General features: G+C 38.0%; 1 protein-coding gene across 2 annotated transcripts; it reads right to left on the bottom strand.

The window, feature by feature from the left end:
• Window positions 1-497: 497 nt before the first annotated feature.
• LOC118280276 (uncharacterized protein DDB_G0283357) lies at window positions 498-27971 on the bottom strand. 2 transcript variants are annotated; one of them, XM_050701874.1, is made up of 17 exons: window positions 27828-27971; window positions 23269-23347; window positions 21948-22052; window positions 20442-20548; window positions 19427-19525; window positions 18040-18861; window positions 17280-17731; window positions 16209-16356; window positions 15321-15411; window positions 14412-14542; window positions 12014-12130; window positions 11285-11407; window positions 10342-10494; window positions 9447-9590; window positions 7974-8116; window positions 6616-6718; window positions 498-6067 (listed from the first exon to the last, which is right to left on the bottom strand). In XM_050701874.1, exons 1-17 carry the CDS (start codon window positions 27864-27866, stop codon window positions 5765-5767), a joined length of 3159 nt encoding a protein of 1052 aa, XP_050557831.1. In that variant the 5' UTR covers window positions 27867-27971; the 3' UTR covers window positions 498-5764. The 2 variants fall into 2 exon arrangements, with proteins under 2 accessions (XP_050557831.1, XP_050557830.1); XM_050701873.1 differs by having other exon boundaries at window positions 23266-23347.
• Between the last annotated feature and the right edge of the window lie 18 nt (window positions 27972-27989).

Below are 27989 nucleotides of genomic sequence, written 5' to 3' on the forward strand. Positions count from 1 at the left end.
AGAATTAATTTAGAACTTTTGGCGCCGTCGCTGCAGCTACACTATAGGCAGTTGGGCATATGCGTAACGTAAAGTCCCCTCTGTAACCTAGCTTGGCTAGTTTGCCTTAGGCATTATACGACTCTGACAAAGGTATTTTTAAGTATAGGAGAGCCATGCTTCGGCACGAATGGGCCGGCTCGACCGGAGTGATGCTACGGCCTCACAGAAAACAGAAGTGAAACAACGCTTGCGTTGTTTGAGTGAGGTTACCGGAGGCCCAATTACCCCCTTTCTCAACATTTCTAATCCCCGATTCCCCAACAACCCTCGAATTCCTAACCCCCAAAAGGCCGGCAACGCACTTGTAAAGCGTCTGGTGTTTCGGTTGTCCAAAGGCAGCGGCGATTACTTACCATCAGATTTGTCGGCTTGTACCATATAAAAATGTATTCTACTCGACAGTTACTTCGAGTGAAATGACATGTGGGCGAAAAAGGAAAATAAAACAAAAATAGTTTCTATATAAACAATTTATACTATTTTTATTTATCGGATAAAAAATAACTAAAAACTACTAGTAGTAAAAAAAAAGAATACAACGCGACTTTTCCTATCAAATCATGAAAATCGTAATTTTTTACAAATAAAAAATAATTTCCTTATTTTTTTCACGATTTTTTTTTAGCAATTTTTCGTTTTTTTTTTCTTCTCTCTGTATTTATTGGCAGTTTGGTATTTACAAATTTTATATAATAATCTATACTTTATAGTAATGGGCCTTACCTTTGCGTGCGAGAAACATCGATAAAACTTATCGATGATCAGAATGTTACGTCAAAATAAAAGTGATGTACTATATCGATAAAATGTCAAAGCCGTCGATATGGATTTAAAAATATATATTTATCGACAGTGTTATTAGCCAATGTTTAATTAATTTACTTATTGCTTACAATTATAAACAGCGCACGCAAAAGTGAAGCATTCATTTTGCATTTTAATGTCACAGACTCATTTTTTTGATAAAAAATATTCATTGAGTCTTAGATTTTCGGGCCAAAAGAACTTAAATACTTAACTTCTAAAGTGGCTAGATAGAAAGCTGCGTTAGATCGGGCTAGCAACTTTAATAGGTAATTATGTGATGAAATATATATTAACCTAAACCCAGCCACTACTAATAAAAAATATACATAAGTGTATGTATTCTCAAAGTCACATTAACTAAAAACAAATGTTTGAATGTGATTTTGTTACCTGTGGATTGACTTTTGTTCACAAGCGCGGTTAAAACAAATAAATATCGCTTAGAAAATACATTTTTATTAACATGAAAACACGAATCACAGTCGATTATAAAGGAAATCCAATTTTTTTAAAAGTCAATCCGCAGACCGCCCTGAAGTTAGCAACGCGTTTAATAAGAATAAATGTGAAGTTAGTCGCGTTTGCCAACTTCAAGGCTAAAAAATAGAGAAAGGGTTTACCATTTTATTTGTGTTGAAATTCAATTTATTTGATGATTGAAAAATTAATGTCAATTTTCTTTTTAATTAATTTCCTTTTTGACATTATATGAGAAGGTTGTATGACAGAAATTAGGGTCAAGTTTTGAAAATTATGAATAAACCCCCCACTTTTAAATCGACCCCCTAATTAAAACCCCTTCTTTTTAAATCGACCCCCTAATCCCTCTCATAAATTTTAATAAATTAATGGATATTATGGAAAAACCCTTTCTCTTTTTTTATTTATGATTAATTATAATTATAATTAATAGTATAATAATAATTAATAAATGTATAATAATATACTCCATGAATTTTTATGGATTCTAAAACATATGACTTCCATATTAATAAATTCAATGGATTGTAAAAATGTAGAGCCCTCTGAATGATAAAAAGCAGGAAATGTTTCCTTTTTAAAATTAATAACTACTTTATATGAAAGATAAACCATTTAAAGTTATTTTACTTATAATATTTACAAGGATAAATGATTAAAAGATAAAAGATATTTACGTTACAGTTGATCCGTTCCTTTCTTTTTAACAAAGAAAAGATAAACGAAAGGAAAAGATAAATATTATAATAATAATTATCTACACAATTATTGCGTACAAGTGCTTGATTTTTTTTTTTAATTTTTAGTTTCAAATTTTTTTTTTACTAAAAATTGCCTTTTTTCGATACCATCAATAGATTTTTTTCAATGTCAATATTTTGGGGGTCGAATGACCCCTAATTTTTAGGGTGATTTTAATGAGCATTTTACCCTAATTGGGGGTGCAATTTTAAGTGATTCAAGACCCCCTAAGGGGTTGTTAAACCCCTAGTACTAAGCGTACATTAAGTGCATTTAATTTATAAATACTTACATACATACAGACAGATACATTTAATAAATCAAAGTTACTAATTTTTACAAAAACATTTCACGATCAAACTGTACTTTTTTTCAAAACTATATACACAGGAATAACGGTACTATTACAAAGCTGATAAGAGCTATTTTCATATACACAGTCGTAAATGAAAATTAGATAATTTTAGTTTAAAAAAACAACAAATTTTTGGTATACAAACACATTTTTCTGAAGGGAAAGGGTAGGCAGAGGTGTACATATATGTATGTACAATGTAACCCCCACTTTTAACCAGTTATAAGTCCCATATAATAGGATCTGAGTTTCTCCAGTTATATTATGTTATAAGTCCTATGTAATAGGGGGTCTATTGTCCTAAAAAAAAATACAGTTTGACCATAACACTCATACAATTCATAATAAAATATTATTTTAAAGGAAAACCTAATACCTTGTGTTTCACATTTTTATCATACAAAATAATTTTGAAAAGTGCCTTTTAAAACACATTGAATTTCTTCGCTATAATTTCATACATTTATTTACAAAATAGACTAATTGCCGTATTTGGAGACATTTAATGATTACTTAAACTATTCCTTAGTAACGATTTGTTACGAAAACAATTGCTAAGGACTGGGTTAAGTAACTATTAAATAAGTTAGCACGGCGGTTGGGGTCTGTTTCCTAATGTCTGGATAGCCGCTATATACCAGATAAAGAATATAGGACGTAATTTGTATGAGCTATCTGCCACATAAGTTTATTGGGGACTTACATGGAGGTGGTGAAATACTATCTTAGAAATGTCAAAACTATTTGGCGCTGATTGTTAAGATGTAGACTTTAATCGCGTTTTTATAGCTAAATACAATCAAATTATCCTCCCTTCCCATTCCCGGATACCCCAACAACCCTTAAATTCCTAACCCCCAAAAGGCCGGCAACGCACTTGTAAAAGCCTCTGGTGTTTCAAGTGTCCATGGGCGGCTGCGATTGCTTACTATCAGGTGATCTGTCTGCTTGTTTACCGGCTTATACTATAGAAAAATTGTGGAAGAGTTTGTTACATTTTATACATAACTACTGGATAGATTCTGATGAGTTTTAGTTGCGAATATAAAGAAGATATTGGAGAAATTAATAAATTAAAATGTTAATAAGTTTAGACGCCAAGGAAGTTGAAGATTTGAGAAATAGAAGTGTAGATTTTGTGGTGATTTTTTACTCAATGTAACCAAGTATTGTATTGTGAATCAGATTGAAATAGAGTAAACTATGGAGTTACTTGCTCGTTCTTCTCCATAGGAATCTACACTTTGGAACGAGCAAATAGAGCAACTTGAGGACTGATCGACAGACAAACGTTATTAATATTAATATATTTGCGTTGACGTTCAAAAGTGCTTTCCTGGTCTATTTGAAATAAATAATTTTGACTTTTAATGTGATATATAAGTAAGTTTAGAAAATTGAATGATACGAGATTCCAACCCGCATTCTCCGTCTTGAGTGGGTTTCGAGTCTCATTTATGTAATTTATTTTAAAAATTAAGGTTAAATGAATAAGCAGTTGAAAATCTATATTAATATAGCTACTTCCGAGCGGTTTCACCCGCTCTGCTTGGCTCTTATTGGCCATAGCGTGATGTTTTATAGCCTATAACCTTCCTCGATAAATACACTACCCAACACAAAAAGAATTATTCAAATCAGACCAGTAGTTCCGGAGATTAGCGCGTTCAAACAAACAAACTCTTCAGCTTTGTAATATTATATTAAATATAGATTAATTATCAAGTAAAGTCGCAAGTATAAGTTATAGTGTGGACTTTGTAGTTCGTTTTCACATCGCTAGATGGAGGTATAAGCGGTCTTTAAACTTCTAACCGATATTATTTATCTGATATAATAGAGGCTATCCGTAAAACGTAAAATTAATAAATTCTTGTGTATCTATCTTTAGTCATTTTGTAAATAAATGTAATAAGAATTTTACTAAGGTATTTAAAATTTTTGAAAATTACTATCGAGGGCTGCTTTTAAAGAGAAATTAACGTAATTTTCAGACATATAAGGTTCATTATAGCTCAAAAATCATACGAAATTTAATTGATAATTTACGCTAACCAATAAAATGAGTTACTAAGCACAATTTCACAGTTAAGTGCCTGTATACTAAAGCCTTGTATTCATGGTAAACTTTTTGTTTAGCAACATGGCATATTGCATAAACATGTTGTGGGCAACACTTGTGTTGCGGAGTTGATCGCGCCATGCTGCAGAGTTGACGCCCGGCGAGCGAAAATATCAGTTTATATTAGTTTAAACAAAGTTTCCAGCAGCATTCTCGCTATGAACTGTTGCTAAGCAAAATGTTTACAATGAATACGAGGCTTTATCTGCCAGATAGGCAAGTCTAGCCAATGAAACTATAAGGGTAAAATGACGCAACGTAAACAGTATACCTAAGCTTTCAACAAGCATCCATAACTTTTCATGTCAATTTAATTCATAAGACATTATGTAGATATGCTAAAATGTTACTAATTCATTTCGACTCATATAATGAGATCTTGCCTTTGTCATAAACGGATAGACAGTAACCCTTAGTATAAGTTTGCTTTACGTTTAAAGTAATCGAAACGAGAGCGCGTTCGGCGCTCTGATTGGTCGGTTTATTCTAGCCGACTAATCAGACCGCCGATCGCGCACTCGTTTTGATAATTTTAAGCGGAAAGCAAACTCATACTAAGGGTACAAAGGTGTACATATAATGTACACCCACTTTTCACCATTTGTGTTATAAGTCCCATGTAATAGGGGGTGAGTCTGTTGCCATATACTGGACACAATTCCAGACTGTGTTGTTTCTGAGAATTTTCAACAAATGTTTTTGATTTTTATTGCCTTCTATAACCACAGGACCTTACTGTGCAAGACCTATGAAAATAGTATCTTTGTGTATACTATATATGAATTATTTGCTTCATATTTGTATTATGTCTTATCAAATTAGTCTTTCCAACAGTCGATTTATAACACTTTTTTTACATGTTCTTGTAAATAGATAAAATAGGAACATTTCAGCATACCCAAATAAAAACAAAAAATAACAAAGAAACAATGAAAAACAAGCATTTAAACAATAATCATGTTATAATTGATATATTTACATTTATACCGGCGACATTCTGATTTTATATATATATATAAGTCAAATTAAAAAAAACCGAAGTTTAACACTTCATTCATATAGTACCCTAAGTCTTGACATTATTTTACTGAAAAACGACTCTATTTCCATGAAAATATAGTCTATAAATCTTTCGTGGTCGAATACCAATCGACCAGTGGTCGGATACTAGCGTAGGTTTATTTTTCGACTGTAAATTGAGTCGAATTAGTCGAATATCAACACAGGTGCTTGAGTAAGAGTTCTGTGACCTCAGATTTCAATATATCGGCGAATTCTGCCGTCTTACCTCTCTGTAGTATTTCAATTGTGCTTCTAGAGTCGAGCTGTTTCATATGGTACAGTAATTTGTTGCCAGCTATAGGTTGCAAAGGTCTGGCAACATTTAATGTCGTGTTTTTCAGCGCTCTGGCTAAAGTTTTTAGGAATTTCGACCATTGACGCTCGTTGGACGTCGCTTCTGGTGTGTTTACTAGTATAGCTGCTTTCTCCATTAATGCACAGACGCAGCTGAGAGTGAACTGTAAAAAACAATGATTTTTGTTAGTTTTATTTCAATCTAAGTTACTAGGTCTCAATTTCGATCCAAAAATCGACAAATTTCTCAGTAATGTCATAAAGAGCTTGACTTGTTGGCCGATTTTTCACAAGCACGACTGCCAAGCACAGCATCGATTTCCGAGTCGACAAAATAATGATTGAAATTACAATTTTATAAATTCTTTTTTTTACAATTGATGGGTCGAATTATTAGCAAAGAGCAATATCATCGTAACATTTTTTAGTCACACTTTACATGGCATGCTTTAAACTCGTGTTAACACTCGCCGTGGTATCACTCTGGTCGAGCCGGCCTTTTTTTTCAGGAGGGAAAATCATCCAATGACTTCTCCCGCCTTGGGCGTGGCGAGAGGGAGTGTCAGACTCTTACTGACTAAAAACCACCTCGTTCCTACTCCTGCTTTTCGAGCCGGAGCCCCGGTAAACCCGCTAGGTAGTCCGCAGCTCCGGATTAGGCAATAAAAAATACACTTAGGTAGTAAATTCCTTCTACAATAGGTGTACTTACGGGAGTGGTGAGTGCGTAGGGAGTCCTGGCGGGGTCGAAGGCCTCCGCCAGCAGGCTGCACGACTCCAGGATGGGGGACCAGCCGGTCGTCGTCTGGATGTAGCTGGGGAAGTAAATACAAGGTTAAGTATATTTTATTAAGATTTACTGCCGCACTCAGAGTTATTTTATGATTACTTAGACTATTCCTTAGTAACGATTTTGTATTGAAAACTATTGTTTGTATTATGGATTTACTATCGATACATCGCATACTCGAGTTGCGCACCTTCCTCGCATAGCTACATAGCTTAGTATCAGTGGAAATGGTCACATAGTTTTACAACTATTACATAGCACATCGGTATAAAAGCACTGTTACTCTACTTGGTTGTGGTTTATTTATTGTGAGGATAAGCAGTATTACAATGTCACGTGGTAAAAGTTGCCATTAAATGATTTTTATTAATTAGTCGATAACAATGCTAGCTATCAGTATCAGTTTAAAACCGCATCAAAATCAGTTTACTCAAACGCGAAATAATCGTTCACTAACATACATACATACAAATCTAACTGAGAACCTCCTTTTTTTGAACGTAACGTAAGGTAACGTCACGCCTTATATCCAGGTAGGCAGAGGAACACATTACGGCACGGAATGCCGCTATACAATGTACACACACTTCTTACTATTTGTGTTATAAGTCCCATGTAATAGGGCGTGAGCCTATTGCTATATATTGGGCACAATTCCAGACTCCGTGCTACCACTGAGAAATTTTCGAAAAACCGTAAAAAGCCCAGTAATACTTCGCCCAACCCGGGAATCGAACCCGAGACCCCTTGCCCGGCAGTCGCACTTGCAACCACTCGGCCAACGAGGCAGTACTTGGTTACATTGTTTTGATTGCTTGCAACTATGTGAGAACAATGTAACATTATCAATATTCAGTCAAAGAGATAGATAAAGATAACCTTGAGGACCATGGTAAAACTGACAACCTCCTTTATATTGAAGTCGGTCAAAAATACGTATACAGTAGGAACTCGATTATCCGGCTCCCGGTTATACGGATTCGCGATTATCCGGACTATCGACTCATTATATTAAAATTACCTACAAATCGAATTTATGCAACGTAACGTACGTACGTGTATGTATGTAATGTAAGAAGATGTATCTCATAATAATTATTAATAAACATTGATTTTCATTCATATGTGTTTGTTGTTTTTAATAAATACATAACATCGTATGTACAACATAATATGTTGCACAAAATGCGCTTTTCTTCGTAATTTCGATTATCCGAATGCCTAACGACAATAATTAGTCCGGTTAATCGAGTTTCTACTGTAGTTAGTAAGGTACTTACTTCCTGTAGTGCGTGGCGAGCGGGGCGAGGTTGTTGGGGTCCCGGCGGGCGGCGGCCGGCAGCCCCCGCAGCAGCTTGGACCACAGCGACCGCAGCCGCACGTGGGACGCCGGGACGCGGCCCACGAACCGGGAGATTAGGGTCTGGGGGAGATAAGTAATGTTATTAATAATATTACATGTATAATAACTTATTATACATGTAATGTAATGATGGTAGAGTTGAATAGTATTGTAACTACCGTAGTTCTTCTCGTAGGTGTATAATACTCGAGTATGGTAAGAGTAAACCTTTTCAAAAAATCTATTGTCATTGCCGTAATTTTCGTGGGTGTGTAATAGCCGAGTCAGGTAAAGATGAACATTTCATAAAAACTCAGTTAAGTATCAATCAGCTGGCTGCCTCGTGAATATGAGGCCCGATGTGATTTGAAACTAATCGAGCTTTTCTCGAACTGTTATATAAGTAAGAAACAACATCCATACAACGTAACATTGCGAGTTTTACACATGACCACTATCAGGACAGGTATGGAGATCACTCATATGATTTAAATGAAACTACAAATATTACTACTCTACAGAAGCATAATACAACTAAATATTTTAACAAAAACAGAAAATTAATAAATTTAAATTTTCAGACAAAGTAAATAATTAAATAAGTCAAGAACTAAATTCTTTGTGAACATCTCTGGTCCTTGACCACAGAAGAGTTGTAATGTTGTAGGCAGAAAGCCCGCCAGGCTTTGTGTCCAACAAAGTGTGGGAGAGCCATGCTTCGGCACGAATAGGCCAACTCGACCGGAGTGACACCACGGCCTCACAGAAAACCGACGTGAAACAACGCTTGCGTTGTGATTCGTTGTATGAGTGAGGTTACCGAAGGGCCAATTCCTCCCTTCCCAATCTTCCCCATCCCCATTCCCGAAGAACAACCCCTTAAATTCCTAACTCCCAAAAAGCCGGTAACGCACTTGTAAAGCTTCTGGTGTTTCAAGTGTCCATGCTCGGCAGCGATTGCTTACCATCAGGTAATACGTCTGCTCGATTGTCTCATAAAAATAAAGTCAGTTTTCTTTCTTTCTTTCTCTATAAGATGCATGTACCGACCCGTCCCTTCCTGACGGTAAGCATCTGCTGCACCCTGTCACTGTGCAGCAGGCCGGCGAACATCTTGTTCACCAGCTCGTCCTTGTACACATATATATGTCATTTTACTACTACTACCGCCCCTACTCTTCCCGCGGGTGTACGATACCCGAGACTATATGATATGCTGCATGTACTGACCCGTCCCTTCCTGACGGTAAGCATCTGCTGCACCCTGTCACTGTGCAGCAGGCCGGCGAACATCTTGTTCACCAGCTCGTCCTTGTACACATATATATGTGATTTTACTACTACTACCACCCCTTGCTCTTCCCGCGGGTGTACGATACCCGAGACTATATGATATGCTGCATGTACTGACCCGTCCCTTCCTGACGGTAAGCATCTGCTGCACCCTGTCACTGTGCAGCAGGCCGGCGAACATCTTGTTCACCAGCTCGTCCTTGTCCTCGTCCAGCAGGTTCTTCGACGGCGCCGGCTTCTGGTTCACTGCTAGGTTCACCACCTAAGGAGACCAAACATAATTATTACATACATATATAAACCTCATGCTTGTGTCTCATGGAGGTAGAGAGAGACAATGGAACGTCAATTGCTACGAATCTTACATATATCTTTCGCTTCATCAACAGTCTTTTCATGCATGCTTGTCGGTTAAGGGTATTTGGTGGTCCGTTAAGAGTACTTAAACAATAACATTCCTACAGTCAGGTAAACAGACAAAAAAAATTAGAACTAAATTACCCCTCTTCTTCCCAATCCCTGATCCCCAAACAGCCCTTAAATTCCCCCAAAAGGCTGTCAACTTGTAGGGCCTCAGGTGTTTCGGGTGTCCATGGACGGCGGCGATTGCTTACCATCCGGTGATCCGTCTGCTCGTTTACCGGCTTATACCATAAAAAAAAACTATGGCACTTAATGAATTGAGTAAGTAAACTTATCGATTCTTACCATAAAAAAGAACTTTAAACACTAGCCAATAGAACCCAAATAGCCACGTACCCGTCATTTATCAAACATATAAACATTATTTCACTACACCAAAACATTACCCTTCCTACAGTCAAGTAAATAGACAAACAAATTAGAACTTTAAACACTAGCCAATAGAACCCAAATTCCCACGTACCTGTCGTTTATCAAACGTATAAACATTATTTCACTAAACCAAAACATTACTCTTCCTACAGTCAAGTAAATAGACAAACAAATTAGAACTTTAAACACTAGCCAATAGAACCCAAATTCCCACATACCTGTCGTTTATCAATGCTCTCGCTCTTAGGACTATCCTGCTTAGGCCTGCGCTGCACAGACTCGATGTTCTTCAGAAACAGGTTGGCCACCTCTTGCTGCTCACTCTCCTCCTTCTGCGCCGCTTCTAATTGCTTCTGTTTCTCTTCTCTTTCCTAGAAGAGAGAAAGATATATTATAACAGGGAGTAATTTGTTAGGGTGTTGTACCTAAAGATTTTTTATGCAGTGTGACTTTTTAGTAGTGTTTTAAAAGGTAGCCTAGTTTATGCCATTGGTTCAGGCCATGGTGCGAAGCGAGGGAGAGTGGGATGACGTCTACCCCTTCTGCTAAGCAATCATGCTAGCTAAGGAGGCGGGACGCGTGAGGGAACAAACCTCCTCACGCCTTAACCGTCGCGACAGATTCCGGGCGTCCTGACGCGACGCGATCGCGTGACGATCTCCGGCCACTGCAAGTGGGTCTGTAAGGCGAGCAAGGATAGCTCACCGCCCGACCAGAAACAGACTATGACTCAAGAAGCTATCAGACCACCACAGATGGGGCTCAGTAACAGTAAACAAGTGTCGGCGCGTCACTACGTGTGGCCAAAGGAAGGTGCACGGGGCGCGGGGGGCGAGCTCGTCGTAAGATATTACAATTTATACAGTCCACTCTTTTATTCGAAGTCCCGAATTAGGCCTATTCAAAAGTATCATGCATTTCTATACTAATATTATAAAGCTGAAGAGTTTGTTTGTTTGAACGCGCTAATCTCCGAAAGTGCTGATCCGATTTGAATAATTCTTTTTGTGTTGAATAGCGCATTTATCGAGGAAGATTATAGGCTATAAAACATCACGCTACGACCAATAGGGACCGAGCAGCGCGGGTGAAACTGCGCGAGGGTAGCTAGTCAATAATAAATATTGATTCAAAATGGTCGCATATACAAATAATAATTACCTTCAATATAAGCGCGTTGGATATCGCCAGAGGGTCGTTGAGTTCCTCCAGTCGTAGTAGTATTAAGTAAAGCGCCTCTATGTCCAGTAGCAGCTGTTTCGTTCTCTTCATCTCTCGGGGAACCTGGAATATTTATTTAAAATTAGATATTTGTTACACTAACAATACAATGAATTTTTAGTTTTAATTCCACTTGTAAATGTATTTCTATGATTTTGGCGAGTGTTTTGTTGCGTGTCGCGTGTGTTAGTGTTGCCCCTCATGTTACGAGCATTAAATTGCGGCCGGGAGGGTAGTGAAATATGCGTTAGCATGCTGAAAATACATCTACAAGCGGAATGAAAACTAATGATATATTTATTGTTTCGTTAGTGTAGCATGAATTTCCGCAAAGTAACACCTGATTCTATTCTATTCTATATAGTAGATATTTGTATTTTGAGTAGAACATTTTTAACCACCTCTACTCTTCCCGCGGGTGTATGACACCCGACCAAAGACAGATATAATATATAAACCATACTAAAAACCAAACCTGGTTCCTAATACTATTTGGAGCCATGACTCTACTGGACACAATGGGCCCTACAACACAGGGCCAAACTCAGAATATAACAAGGCCCCTAAAACTACACAGGGCCGTACTCAAAATATAACAGGGCCCCTAAAACTACACAGGGCCGTACTCAAAATATAACAGGGCCCCTAAACAGGGTCGTAATTAGTTACCTCAGTGGGATGCGTAGTGCTAGCGACGCTGGAGGCCCGCGACATACGAGACGGGGCCGCGTCCGCGCCAACCACCTCAACGTCGATAATCTTGCGCGGCGCTGTCACACTGCCACACTGAAATTAATAAATTTATATTAAAAATATGCTTTTATGCAGTTTAGCACTTATGGTCATGCAAACTAAACGTGTATAGAACATTTCAGCTCAATAGATTGAAGATATCTGCTTTCAAATTCAGTTTTTATAAATATTTTTAATTAGTTATTTCATCTTGACTTGGCTTGCGACGTTGTCGACATGTGGAATGTGGATTCGGCTATCGTTGTGCCGATAGTCGTGTCGGCCAACGGATTAATACCCAACAGCCTCGACAACCACCTTAGGAGGCTGGGCGGATGGATCAAGGGCCTGATGCAGAAGACAGTACTCCTTGAAACGGCACGTATTGTAAGGTTTATGTCTCTGTATTAGTTATTTATTATTATAAAAGAGATCCAAAGTTTATTTTAAAAACAATCTTCCACAAAATCGGTTTAGCAATTTGACTGTGGGTGTTGCGTATTGTTACACAAAATTTGGAGGTAGGCTTATATTATGTAGCAGTACAACTACTTAATTATTTATTCATTATAAGTATTTTATACTTATTTAGTTGCAATATTCCACTACACTACACATACATACATATATTGAAAGATAAATTAAAGGTTTTAAAAAGATATATTATCTTAAACAATCGTTTTGATTTTTATGAAAATGTAGATACAGATATATACAATAAGAACTAATTTAATTAATAACAGAGTGAATAGACAATAGTCTATAGGAATATATACTAGTCAAATTATAAGAAGAAATAAAGAAAAAGCATTTATTCGACAGAAAACATGCACATAAATACAAAGATTATATATAAAAAAAACACACACAAATACTTATATATGTAATACAAAATAATAATAATATAAAAAAGTTAATACAAGAACAAAGAATAAGTGGTATAGAAGAAGACAGGGAACATTAAATAAAAACAGAAAATAAATACATATTAATAAAAAAAATGCAATAGTTTTTTTTCGAAATGTCAAAAACGACGCTATGAAGTCATTTTTACGTCAGAAAAATTCGAAAATTAAGTACCTAGATCATTAAATCTATGAATTAGAGTGTGATTAACTGCAAATCACGGTTTTCTGAGAAAAGCTCTACTACTTTCGAGTCACAGAGGGACTCATCATCTAGCTATAGTAGACTGTGCGACGACGCCGCGTCTGCGCACGCTGCTCATGATGAAGAGTCCCTCTGATTAACTAACAAGCACGGTTTACTCACCATTTAATGGATAAAAGCTCTACTAGTTTCCCTTCATCTGGCTACTGTAGGTTGTGCGACGTCGCAGCATTACTCCGTTAATGTAACGTGAGTGAACCGTGATTGTTAGTTAAGATAGCACTTATCCTTTTACGCTATGATATATATTTAAATAAAGATTATGTTACCTGCAGCTTCCCGAGCGAGTTCTCGAACTGCGTGGGCACGTATGTCCGCGGCGTGGCGCTGTCCTCGCCGGTGGAGTTGTGTCGGTTCGAGTTGTGGTATACATAATATATATCTTTATTTATCTCACCTGCAGCTTCCCGAGCGAGTTCTCGAACTGCGTGGGCACGTATGCCCGCGGCGTGGCGCTGTCCTCGCCGGTGGAGTTGTGTCGGTTCGAGTTGTGGTATACATAATATATATCTTTATTTATCTCACCTGCAGCTTCCCGAGCGAGTTCTCGAACTGCGTGGGCACGTATGCCCGCGGCGTGGCGCTGTCCTCGCCGGTGGAGTTGTGTCGGTTCGAGTTGTGGTATACATAATATATATCTTTATTTATCTCACCTGCAGCTTCCCGAGCGAGTTCTCGAACTGCGTGGGCACGTATGTCCGCGGCGTGGCGCTGTCCTCGCCGGTGGAGTTGTGTCGGTTCGAGTTGTGGTATACATAATATATATCTTTATTTATCTCACCTGCAGCTTCCCGAGCGAGTTCTCGAACTGCGTGGGCACGTATGTCCGCGGCGTGGCGCTGTCCTCGCCGGTGGAGTTGTGTCGGTTCGAGTTGTGGTATACATAATATATATCTTTATTTATCTCACCTGCAGCTTCCCGAGCGAGTTCTCGAACTGCGTGGGCACGTATGTCCGCGGCGTGGCGCTGTCCTCGCCGGTGGAGTTGTGTCGGTTCGAGTTGTGGTATACATAATATATATCTTTATTTATCTCACCTGCAGCTTCCCGAGCGAGTTCTCGAACTGCGTGGGCACGTATGTCCGCGGCGTGGCGCTGTCCTCGCCGGTGGAGTTGTGTCGGTTCGAGTTGTGGTATACATAATATATATCTTTATTTATCTCACCTGCAGCTTCCCGAGCGAGTTCTCGAACTGCGTGGGCACGTATGTCCGCGGCGTGGCGCTGTCCTCGCCGGTGGAGTTGTGTCGGTTCGAGTTGTGGCGCTCGCGGTGCGTGTGCGTCTCTTGTTTTACACCTAAAGAAACATTTAAATAAATATATTAACATGTGGATGTTCAAAAATACAATTCTATTATGGAATAGCTGTTGCCCGCGACTTCGTGGCGTCGCATTTCGTTTTCGTTCACCGTAAAGCAAACTCGTATTTAGGGTAAAGTCAAAGTCAAAGCATTTATTTGAATTAATCCTTGCTTTGACTATAATGTACTCATACAGATCAGATTACAGGGTAAAATATCAAAATACTTCTAACTAGACTCAGAGATTATCAAAGCAGGAGTGGGAATGGGGTGGTTTTTAGTCAGTAAGAGTCTGACACTCCCTCTCACCTCGCCCACGGCGGGAGAAGTCATTGGATGATTTTAGTCCCTCAAAAAAATAGGATGGAGAATATGACAGCACTTTTATGTAGAAAAGGCATATTAGGCTATGACCAAAGCAGTCAAAATTAATTTCATTTTTATGGTACAAACCGGTAAGCGAACAGTCGGATCAACTGATGGTAAGCAATCGCTGCCGCTGATAGTCTTATATCCGAAACACCAGAGGCGTAACAACTGTACGTTGCCGCCCTTTTGGCAATTAGGAATTTAAGGGTTGTTCGGGAATTGGGAAGATTGAGAAGAAAATTGGGCCTCCGGTAACCTCAGTCACACAACGAAACACAACGCAAGCATTGTTTCACGTCAGTTTTCTGTGAGGCGGTGGTATCACTCCGGTCGAGCCGGCCCATTCGTGCCGAAGCATGGCTCTCCCACACTTAATGTAGAGAATCGGGGAAGATTTATTCTTACCTCCGCTGTAGAATGGATGGTTCTGCTGGTTCGCCTTGTGAGCCTCCTTCACGCCTTCCTTCTCTTTACTCGCCTGTCTCTCTAGGAACACCTGGAATACAGAAAGTTATATAAATATCAAGCATTTTTTTCTATGAAGGCGTATGAAAGGGACTCATTTCTTTATTTTTCTATTATTAAGGTTAGTTTATTTGGTCGGATTTGACTGGACGGATTTTGATGAAATTTGGTATACAGACATGAACTGACTTGAGCAATAGGATACTTTTTATCCCACAGAGAGGCAAGTCAATCCGCTGGCATACTAGCAGAAGCCAGTTCTACATATTCAACTTTAACTAGTGGTCGCCTAGTGGTCGAAATTCGACCATATACGATTTAATTTACAATACCACTTAACATACGTTCAAGGATAATTTTTATTTAACTCAAACTCAAACAAACTCTTTTATAAAACTCTATTCATATGAGACGTCAGAATATCATCGCAATGTCTATTGATTTTGACGTTTTGTCAAATACGATCAGATACTATGCATGTGTGTGTAATGTTTTATTTATTGATTTAATGTACTTTATAAGCATTATTATTGAAAAGTTCTGTACTTCTCCTACACATAAACTATAAGTGTACCAAATTTTATGCTCATAATTTTACGTCCGCGCAATTTTCGTAAAAAGCGGTCCAAAGTTTTTGCATCACGTATTAATATATAGATTTACACTTTTGGCATTCAAGAAAAATTTTGATTTTGACATTGAAATACTTTGAAATTTACCTTATTTTTTCAACTATAATTTGATCTTTATCTTGTTTGTGAATTAGACATTTATTTTGACTTTGATTTTGACTTTGACCTACATTTTGACTTTGACAATCAAACTCACCGTGTAATAGAAGTCGTGTATGTAAGGAGTGCCGGTGTTGAGCTGCAGCATCTGTATGTTGATGAGCCACTGTTTCTCCCGCGCGGTCATCAAACCCGCGTACTCGTCGGTGTCGCTGCCGCTCGCGTCGTCGCCGTTTACCGCATGTCTGGAATATAGCAACATTATGTTATGAAATTATTAGTTACTATCACACTATCCCGAATTTTACAAATTAATGTCGCCGCCGCTAAGTAGCTGTGCGAGGAAGATGCACAGCTCGAGTATGCGATGATTTGATAGTAGGGAAGCACATCCATAACATGTATCTTTCCATATAGAAAACATAGCTTAGTTGAGTTTCCACCATTGCTAAGCTATGTGTACCATTCACGTTATTGAGTAAGAAACATACACTCAAACTTTCGCATTTAAAATATTAGTAGGATAGTAGAATTAACACACTCCCTCATTTGTCGAGTGGTCGCAAGTGCGACTGTCAGACAAGGGTCCTCGGGCTCAATTCCTGGATCCGGCAAAGTATTACTGGGCCCTTTTCAGTTATTCGAAAATTTCTCAGTAGTAGCATGGAGTCTGGAATTGTACCCAGTAACCAGTATATGGTAATAGGCTCACCCCCTATTACATGGGACTTATAACACAAATAGTGAAGAGTGGGTGTACATTGTACAGTGGCATTACGTGCCGTAATGTGCACCTCTGCCTACATCTTCGGGGATAAAAGGCGTGGCGTTGCATAGTATAATGAATAAGTGTGGGAGAGCCATGTTTCGGCACGAATGGGTTGGCTCGACCGAAGTGATACCACGGCCTCACCGAAAACCGACGAGAAACAATGGTTGCGTTTTATGTGTAAGGTTACCGGAGGCCCAATTACCCCCTTCCCAATCTTTCCAATCCCTGATTCCCCAACAACCCTTAAATTCCTAACCCCCAAAATGTATCAAACAACGCACTTGTATCGCCTCTGGTATTTCAAGTGTCCATGGGCGGCGGTGATTGCTTACCATCAGGTGATACGTCTGTTTATTTACCAGCTTATACCATAAAAAAATTATAGAATGAACTTACCTATTATTATATATGCCATTAACCCTTTGATTGAACATGGGATGATTAAACTGACTGTTGGTAAACATATTATTTCTATTATTCAACATCGGATGATGATTTGCATTATGATAACTATTGTTGAATTGCAACATCGGATGCGTATTCTGTATCAACTGCACCAAATTCTGCGAAGTCAAATTCTGATTTTGACTTTGACTTTGACCTTGATTCTTGGAGTTGTTGTAGACCCGACTCTTTTGGACTTTCTGGTCTTTTTGAACCGGTTTCTGTATGGTTTTTGCTTGTGGTTGCGTTGTTACATGGTTGAGTTGGTTCATTTGACTCATTTGGTTGCTGGTTGATGTTTTAATGTTGTTTAGTGGTTGCTGTTGGTTTTTTATTAGCATTTGTTGGTTCATCATCATGTTTTGTTGGGCTATTGGTTGCTCTGGTTTTGATTGTATTGAGGGCTGAAAAAATAAAATATTTATTAATTAAATTCACTATAAATGAGCTTTTACAAACTTATAGATGCAAGATATTACACTTTTTTTTTAGATTATTAAGAAGCTGTTTATTTTATGTAGAAATAAGTTTGTTTTGCAAAACTAATACATATGGGAATTGAACCCGATGCCTCCAACTCGAGGACAGGGTAACATTGTCACAGTTCTCAGTAAATTTTATCAACGTGGGAATCGAACCTAAGATTTTGTCACAAAATTTTTATCTCACTTCAATTTATTATTTTAAGCATAGAAAATGTTAAAATACTTACACGAAAATTAAGATTAACCTGTGGAATATTAGAATTAAAGTTTTGTCTCTGCATATTGATACCAGGAGGCGGCGCCATCATCCTTGGCTGACCCATCATATGTTGAAACTGGTTCATGCCAAACTGGTTGCCGTTTGGCATCATCTGGTTATGACTCTGACTCATCTGGTTATTAGAAAAATGGTTGCCCATTTGATTCATATTCTGTGACATTGATGACATATCACCCATACGGTTTTGACTCATCTGGTTTTGACCCATCTGATTCTGACCAAGCTGGTTCTGACTCTGACCCATTTGGTTTTGACTCATCTGAGACTGTCCCATTTGATTTTGACTCATCTGGTTAACATTCTGACCCATCTGACTCATTTGGTTCACATTCTGACCCATCTGACTCATTTGGTTCATGTTTTGACTCATCTGATTCATATTCTGACCCAACTGTCCCATACTTTGCGTCATATTTAAATTCTGACTCATTTGGTTGACATTTTGACCCATCATCTGGTTATTGCTCATCTGGTGAACACTTAGATTCTGTGATAACTGACTCATAAGGTTATTACCGGGACCGATTGGGTTATTTTGGAACTGGTTATTCATTTGATTACCCATTTGGTTGTTCATGAAGGGGGTAACGCCTTGATTGAGTTGGTTTACATGGTTTTGTATGAGTTGGTTGTTTTGTCCCATTTGGTTCATGAGTTTGCTGAGTGGTTGGTTCATGCCGTGGGACATCGGTTGTTGTGGTGCGAATGGTAGTGGTACGGGCGCCTGCAAACCAGGCGGCCTTTGTAGTATCACCGGTGGAAATCTTGGCTGGAAATTGAGAAAAGATTTTATAAGACTACTGTAAAATTAATAAAATGTTTATTTGATGTAAAAAGCCAAATTACAAAGTAAATCTTATTATCTAAAATAAATTCTATTGTATATAGAACCTGAACTAGGTACAAGCCTGTGTTTCAGGTTAAAAATGTGCTGACATATATAAAATATGAAAACTGTCTAGAAGAAATTTAACTATTCAATATTGCCATAGGAATCTACACTTTGAAACGAGCAACTAGAGGCCTGACTGACAGACAGATATTTATCATTAGAACTAAAAACGAGATATTTCTTCTTAGAGGATTGACGGATTAACTGATCATTCGGGATCATGGCGCTTGCAACAATGCCGAAATATCAGAAACTCACAAAAACTAATAAACATGGTAAATATCCCGTTTTAAGTTCTAATGATATTACTAGTGACCATGTCAGTTTAAAAACAGACATTTTATTTTAATATTATAATATTTGCTTTGACATTCAAAAGTGTAATCCCAATCAATTTCAAAAATAAATAATTCTGACACTGACATTGCCTTAGCAAACTAACCTGGAAGTAATTCTGGTTGTAAGAAGGCTGCGCCTGCTTCTGCCGCAGCTGGCGCTCCAGTTCCTCCACTGTGCATACATTCTTAAGTCCTTGTACAGGCTGTAAGGGTAGAAAGAATAATATTGGTTAACATCTTTAACAATAAGCCGGTAAACGAGTAGACGGATCACCTGATGGTAAGCAATCGCCGCCGCCCATGGACACCAGAAATACTAGGGGCGTTACAAGTGCTTTGCCGGCATTATGAGGGTAAGAAATTTAAGGGTTAAGGTGACCGCCGCCGACCGGCCGAATTGTTTTCGATTGTATACACATATTATTGACTCCTATTTCTTTCGAAACAGGTGCAAAATTTTAAGTTTAATGCTAATTACAAACACTACTTATTTTAACTCTATATGGCTTAGGAATTGGTCATAAATAGCCACTGATCTTTTTTACCTCACACATGTGACACTACGCAAGCGTTGTTTGACATCGGTTTTCTGTGAGGCCGTTGTATCACTCCGGTCGAGCCGACCCATTCGTGCCGAAGCAATGGCTCTCCCACATATAAAATTATGTTAAACCCCTCTCATTTAGTCACATAACGGACTCGCACAGACTGATGATGATAACATTCATTCTGTTGAGGCACAGGGTCCAGGTATAAATGACTAAGGACGAGGTGCGGATTTAAGACAGTTTATTTCCAAAGGTTTACAGGGGCCTTAGTCTGCTATTACAATTGTGTCAGAATGGTCGATCACTGTGCAGTGCAAGAGAGATGGAGCTATGTAGGTTGTATAACTCCATCCCTCTTGCACTGCTCAATGATCGACCATTGTGACACAATTGTAATAGCAGACTAAGGCCCCAGTATGACCGTTCACGTACCCGATAACCCCGTGACTGGTCATAGGCACACACGTTGTCATGTACATACATGTAACACCCACACAGAGAGGTAACTGTGTCCCTACAATTTCTTACGTCTAAAACAGTTGTTATAAAGTATTTTAAGATTTTTACTCACTGTGGGCGCGCTCGGGAAGATCGGGTCATGTTTCCACACGCTGGATCCGATGGTTCTCGACTGCGGCGCGTCCGTCTCATCCAACACTAGCTGGGATAGCGATGCCTCTGTAATAAATAACATTCATTATTTATTTCAATTAGACCAGTAAGGCACTTTTGAACGTCAAAGCAAATATAATAATATTAATAACGTCAGTCTGTCGGTCAGTCCTCTAGTTGCTCTATTTGCTCGTTCCAAAGTGTAGATTCCTATGGAGAAGAACGAGCAAGAAACTCCATAGGTTACTCTTTTCCAATCAGATTCACAATACAATACATGGTTACATTGTTTCGATTGCTTCAACTATGTGAGAACAATGTAATATGTAGTCAAAGTGATAGAAAAAGAAAATAACCCTGAGGACAACAAACTTAATGCAGTCTGGAGCTGGCCAGTCCCAGTTGACAGCGCCCATTATACAGTTAACATAGATACATAATATGAAACACTAGCAAACCATGGCGAACTCCGCTTCGCTACCGGTTTTCCTACTTTTCTTTTGACTTTTTGCCTAAATTTTCTTTCCTATAAACCTCACGGAGACCGAGACCTTTCCAACGAATGCAAAACCGTGGAAATCGGTTTGTGCGTTCTGTAGTTATAGCGTCAGGAAGGAAAACCCAACTTGTTTTCATATAATATAGAAGAGATTATCCAACATGGCTGCCTCGTTGGTCGAGAGGTCGCAAGTGCGATTGCCGGACAAATGGTCTCAATTCCCGGATCGGGCAAAGCATTACTAAGTTTATGTTTTTTCGGTTTTTCGAAAATTACACAATAATAACACGTAGTCTGGAATTGTGCCCAGTATATGGCAATAGGCCTTATAACACAAATGGTGAAAAGTGGGTGTACATTGTATAGCGGCATTACGTGCCGCAATGTGCACCTCTGCCTACCCCTTCGGGGATAAAAGGTGTGACGTTGCACATATAGCATACCAACAGCATTTTATGCCAATGTGAATGTGTGCCAAAACATGTTCAGAACACAGATCTTTAGATTTTTTTAATGGGACAAGCCCGCCACAACCTCCCATACCGCTGCAACTCCTGTGCACCAGGATCTACAGTAGATACAACTATGAAAACACCGGAACACTGAAGTCCGGCGCGTCCCAGGGACATGAATGACTGTCTTGGATCCCGCAACGAAACAAATCAGAAGATATTATTAGAAGAGAGGAGAAGAGATAGATGTGTAGTGTGTGTGACACCTCGCGCCTATAAGTAGAGTAAGTTAGTCGTATAAGGAGAGTCAATTAAAGATATTCATAAGCTCAACACGTCTCCTTATTACGCTCCCGAAGCCACGTCATTGCATGGCGACCCTGCCAGGATTCGATTCGAATCTTCTGATTCTGAAAAAACCAAAACTATTTTGGCATTTTATTCCATTGTCAAAAACATATTGTATATATTCTAAACACAGATGTTTACAATGTATACTATGTTCCTAACTGACCGAGCTGTGTATTGGCGAGGTCGTCGATGCCGCCATGATGCCTGCGGCTGCTCTCCAGCTGTTCCGCCAGCTGCTCATGTTCCACCTCCCAGTCGAACTCGTCAGCTGTAACATTAATTATACTAACGTTAACATAGGCGTAGCCAGCAGTTTAGGCCCCTTACCAATCTTCCTCATCCCCATTCCCGAACAACAACCCTTGGATTCCTGACTCCTAAAAAGCCGGTAACGCACTTGTAAAACCTCTGGTGTTTCAAGTGTCCATGGGCGGCGGCGATTGCTTACCATCAGGTAATACGTCTGCTCGATTACCGGCATGTCTCATATAAAAAAAAGCCAGGTTTTAGTTTCGGGAGGGTTCGAGAAAGTCGACCCATTAAAAAAAAACTTCCCTTCACTCTAAAACAATGTAATAAACAGATTCCTAGAAACCTTTGCCAAACGGGGGGATGTACTATACTAACTAGAAAAATAACGCTCTGTAATGTCTAGGTACGCATATTTCGGGGGGGATTTGAACAGACTCAGCTAATCTATGTATTTTATATGAAAAGATGCGTGCTCGCATAGTCCAGCTGCGCATCGTAGCAGTTACATAGCTTAATATCATACTATTACATCTTCGTAACCTAGCTACATAGCACATCTCTAGTGGAAAAGCACCCACAATGGTAATAGAAGTCAAATTACATTTACTACACCATATAAGCACAATATATTTTCATGAATCACCAAAACCACAAGCAATATTATTGATTACACACTTAAATTGTTATTTGTTGGCAAACAGATATGTATTATTATTAGTTTTAATTACAAATATGTTAGAAAATAGTTCCCACAACCACATCAAAGCCGTTAGCGGAAGCTAATATGTTATACATTACCTAGCTCTTTAACCAGAATCCCGACTGGACAGTTAAATTCTTAATATGTCATTAGCACTTAAAACGGGATATTTACCATTACTGTTTATCGTTTATAACTATTTATTTATTTTATTTTATATTGTAACGTCGGGCCAGTGCTGAAAATCAGCGACGCTGGGGTCACGGCATTTCAACTGGGTCCTGGCCTTTTTACGCCATTTATTATACTTTTATTTTTTTATATAAATTATTTGTTTATTGTTTCTTAATCGGTGCAAATAAACTGTTTTTCTTTCTTTCTTCTCTTTCTCAACATTAATAAACATGGTAAATATCCCGTTCAAGTTCTAATGAGAGTGTTAGGGATCAGTTTAAAAACTTATCCTTAATATGGTTAGTATAGAAGCACAGTGAAGCGCCCCGCACCCATGCTTAGTATATATACTTACAACCTTGACCAAAGGTTTCATCGTTGAGCGCATCATACTCGTCCTCTGAGGGCTCCCCACCTCCCTCATCGTCATTTAAGTTCTGAAACAGAAAGAAAAAGAAATTAAATAAAGAAGGAAATGCATTCATTCCACCTTTGTACACTATCATTTTTTATTTTTTTTATTTTATTTTATTAAAAAAGGAACAACAAACAGCTACACTATGTGATATTACAACATAATAACATATTAACTTAAATAATACATGTAGCCCACAGCGCTGTTCACAGATTTACATTGTTGAATACATTTTTAAAATGCTAGGGAATAGCTATTCGTGTATGACAGTTAGTATAACAAGTAAAATAGAAAAAAACACAATAATACAGTAATAATATAAAATGACATATCTAAGACCGTAATATCTATCATGCTATAAGATGTTAACCTATGTTTAAATTATTGAAAAGTGTACAATAAAGGTTATTTATTTGATCTGTCAACGTCACGCCTTTTATCCCCATTAAATGACTCTGAGTATAGTGGTAAGAAAATAAATATATTTGATTGAGATTGCTCGTTGGACAAGATTTGATAGTGTGGCAAGTGTCATGGAGGCCAGGAGGTTTAAGACTCATGAGGGGTTTCAAAATCTAACAAGTATCAATGTGATTTCGTCTGAGTTACGTGTACTTTCTAAGATTCTAATCTTTGACAAACGGTGAAGGAAAGCATCATGAGGAAACCTGGGCTTATACTTTCAAATTATAAATTTCAAATCACCAACCCGCATTGAGCAAGCGTGGTGATTAATGCTCAAACCTTCTTAATGCGAGAGGAGGCTTTGGTCAGTATTAGCATTGGTCACGTAAAGATTGAACAATAAAGTATAAAGATTGGGTCTGCAACACTAGTACCCTTAGTACGAGTTCGCTTTACGTTGAACGAAAACGAAACGAGTACGTGTTCGGCGTTGATTGACCGGCACGAGTGAACCAACCAATCAGAGCACCGAATGCGCTCTCGTTTCATTCTCATACGGCACAGAAGAATCGCTGACGTATTATCGACACAGCAAAAACTTGGTGTGTTTTTTTAGTATATCCCTTTTCAGGCAGATTTTTTTTTATCCATTTGGTCAGGTAGTAAGTTTTTTTAATGGTGTATTGTTGTAATAGTAACTATGGAAGATGTGATGAGTCCATAGATCCGTCCATAGGTCCAAAAATATGATATAAAGTTAGTGAAAAACTGCAAAAAACTATTCATCTACTAATTTTGGGGCTGTTCTCTGCCCCTCTTGTTAAATGGTAGCATAACGAAGGCCGTAAAGCGACAACTGCCAACAGTCTTCCCAAAGTCGGATAAAATAAAAGCAGTTGGTATAAGTACATTTTAAATCAACTTCCCAAAAAGAAAGAGGTTCTTAAATTCGGCCGGTGTTTTTTCTATGTATATAATGTACACCGATTACGTCGAGGTTTATAGACCGATTTGCGTGATTCTTTTATTTGAAGCGAGTTAGCTGAAATTTGGTGCCATAAAAATTTGCAATTGAACTTATTGGCCGACGCGAATGAACCAACCAATCAGAGCACCGAACTCGCTCTCGATTCGATCTCGTTAAACGTAAAGCAAACTCGTAATAAGGCCTCAGCCCACACCTTCTCAGAACAAAACTAATATTACGTTGCTCAGAAGAAGCAAATGCATTTATACCAACTCTTTTTACATACATACATACATACAATATGTATGTACATATATATCACAATACATTTATGCATAAGAACATGGCAATCAGGGGCCTTAGGCCAGTGCTCGCAATCACAACACCTATCTTGAATAATAATACCAACGACCTAGATCTTACTAAAACTGCATTTATACCAACTCTTTTTACACACATACATACATAAAAACAATATGTATGTACATATCACAATACATTTATGCATAAGTACATGACGACGACATCAGACAGATTGCGGGAATCACTTGGGGTAGAGTGGCCATAGAAAGGCCAGAATGGAGAAGATTGGAGGAGGTCTTTGCCATCTGACAAACGGACACGCAGAAGTGGAGGAAGAATAGCATTGATAGCTTAAGTTATTCCTTTCATGTCCGAATAAAAAGGCTATAAATAAAATAAGAACATGTCAATCACATCACTCTCTATTACATGGGACCTGTAACAATTTTATATGCTAATCTCTGAAATGGCGAGACCGATTTTGACGGGACTTTTATTGGCAGGTAGCTGTACTAAGGAGTAACTTAGGCTACTTTTATTTTAAAAAATTAAGTCAAAAAGTCCGTAGTCGACGCAAGCCAAACCATGGGGAAAACACTGAGTACAACAATGTTATAAACAGGGGAAACACCCAATGTTATCACCGACATTATACCTACTCATTAAAAGGCGCTTAAAACATTGAAATTACTGTTTAAATAATACACATAGTTAAGGGTTATGTAAGTAACCTTAAACCTTTCTCTTTTTGAGGGGGAAAATCATCCAATGACTTCTCTGGCCTTGGGCGAGGCGAGAGAGAGTGTCAGACTCTTACTGACTAAAAACCACCCTGTTCCTACTCCTGCTTTTTGAGCTGGAGCCTCGGTAACCCGCTAGGTAGTATGTAGCTATTTTTAAAACAGTGTGCAGAGACATCAAAAAAGAGTATTGAAAAAGTTAGTTTTACTGAGTTGGCCAGTCAAAATGTGACTGAAAACAGTTTCATATGATATACTAAAACTCATGATTTAAGTCTTTGACTGCCAACAAAAATCTTTTGAAGGCAAAACCTCCCCTAGTGCTGGTCACCTTTGCCTCCCCATGGCATTTAATGTGTAAATAATAGTTTGTCTACTCATATTTCTGAGAAACAATGATTCAGAAGCAACAAGGTCTTTCAGGCTATCTTGAACAACTAATGACTGACACATTTTTATGACTTCTCAAAGTAACAACAGTCGCAACACACATAATTTGGCTTTGTTCTTCAATTTGATACAATGTAAACAGTATATTTTTTGTTATTATGGTACAGGTTCAACTAAATTTTAAGACATCAATGACCCTGAGTCAAATTCAAAGCATTTTATTTAATTTTAGGCCATATCCAGGTGCTTTATAAATGTCTCTTGTATATAAAAATCAATTGCTGTTTGTTAGTCTCCCTGAAATTCGAGAATGGCTGCACCGATTTGGCTAATTTTGATCTTGAATTGTTTCTGGAAGTTCAGTGAAGGTTTAAAAGGTGAAAATATTTAAGTTGATATAAAGTTTGCAGGGTCAGCTAGTCCAAAATAAAATAGTCAGTCACTAGCTAGATTGACTAATATAAAATACCACATGGCAGTAATTCTGATACTGAAATCTAAGGGTTTATAAACACTCACAACACAGGAAAATATTTCGTCAAGTCACATATACTAAATTAAAAAACCTTTTAGTTTTCAAGTTTACTAATGTTTTGATAGTCTACTTTACTAACAAAGAATTTATAGCATATTTCATAATTGTGGAATGTATAGTTGACCTGGCAAACTTCATACTGCCTCAATCATTTTTTTCTCACCTTGTAAACCTTCCCTGAACTTTCACAAATATTTCAAGACCAAAATTAGCTGAATTGGTCCATCCGTTTTCGAGTTTTAGCAAGACTAACAAACAGAACATAATTTTAAAAAATAAGATGAATTAACAAATTAATTAGAAACGAAACAGACACTTGGAATTATATATAATTTATTAAGAACTAGTCTTATTCTGAATGAAAAGTCATTAGCAAAATACCATCATTGATTGACTACAAAATATGAGAGCTGTAAGTTAATGAATTAATAATTAACACAACATAATTACTTTATCTACAGATTGTATACAAAGTAAACGTGTTTTATCTCTAGGTTCATATATACATGACTACTAAGTACCTTTCAGCTGTATATGTATGTAGATATGTATACTAGTGTTGCATATGGTAATTAAAAAATCCCACAAGTGAACGACCCACACTTTAACCCATAAGTGGAACTGGAAATTGGTTTGGAAAGTTCTAAATGCAAATACAATTACAAAATGCAACATACACAATGTATATGTTCACACGAAAACAAGTATGACTAAGTGTGATCACTAAAAATACACAGTCAAAAAAAACATATTTCATAACGTTATACCACGTTTTATGCACAATTTTTGGCGCGCATTCTGTGGACACTGAAGCTAAGGCGTAGTTTATGGCTATAATCTAGCCTATTACGTGTTTTTCTCGAAATTCTCCGCCGAAACAAACAAGTGACAAGTAGAAATGCGAAAATACATAAATGTAATATGTATAGCCAACACTGTGACGCTTTTTGTGTTTATTATGGTAAAATAAACAGTTCAAGCGATCATAGTTGCCCCAAATAGTTATATAGCACGTAAATACAAGGTAGAAAGTGGTAATACTTGAATGTATAGTGAAATGCTGCGTTTTGAGTGGCGTGCTGGCAGAAGGTAGCCTAGCAGTTTTAGGGTTATTATATATCAAATAACTTGGTTTTTTCAATAGAATAACGTTTAGACTTACCGATAACGAAGTATCGAACCCGAAGAAAGAATCTGCCATTGGAATTTTTCATATATCATGGACACAAATGACATGACTTGTCACGGTACATATGTCGCAATGGCGAAGGCGGCCATGACATTTCGGCCAGTGTTGTACTCACACCTTACTAAATGGTAGTGA

This window comes from Spodoptera frugiperda, chromosome 21 (genome assembly GCF_023101765.2).
Source record: "Spodoptera frugiperda isolate SF20-4 chromosome 21, AGI-APGP_CSIRO_Sfru_2.0, whole genome shotgun sequence".
In the NCBI taxonomy this organism is placed as follows: Eukaryota; Metazoa; Arthropoda; class Insecta; order Lepidoptera; family Noctuidae; genus Spodoptera; species Spodoptera frugiperda.

Excerpts from the sequence above, each read along its gene's own strand:
- LOC118280276 (XM_050701873.1), bottom strand. The coding sequence starts at position 27,866 with ATGGCAGATTCTTTCTTCGGGTTCGATACTTCGTTATCG. Across the intron at positions 23,348-27,827 it reads GGTTCGATACTTCGTTATCG|AACTTAAATGACGATGAGGG; the intron begins GTAAGTCTAAAC and ends TTTCTGTTTCAG. Across the intron at positions 19,526-20,441 it reads TCTTCCCGAGCGCGCCCACA|CCTGTACAAGGACTTAAGAA; the intron begins GTGAGTAAAAAT and ends CTACCCTTACAG.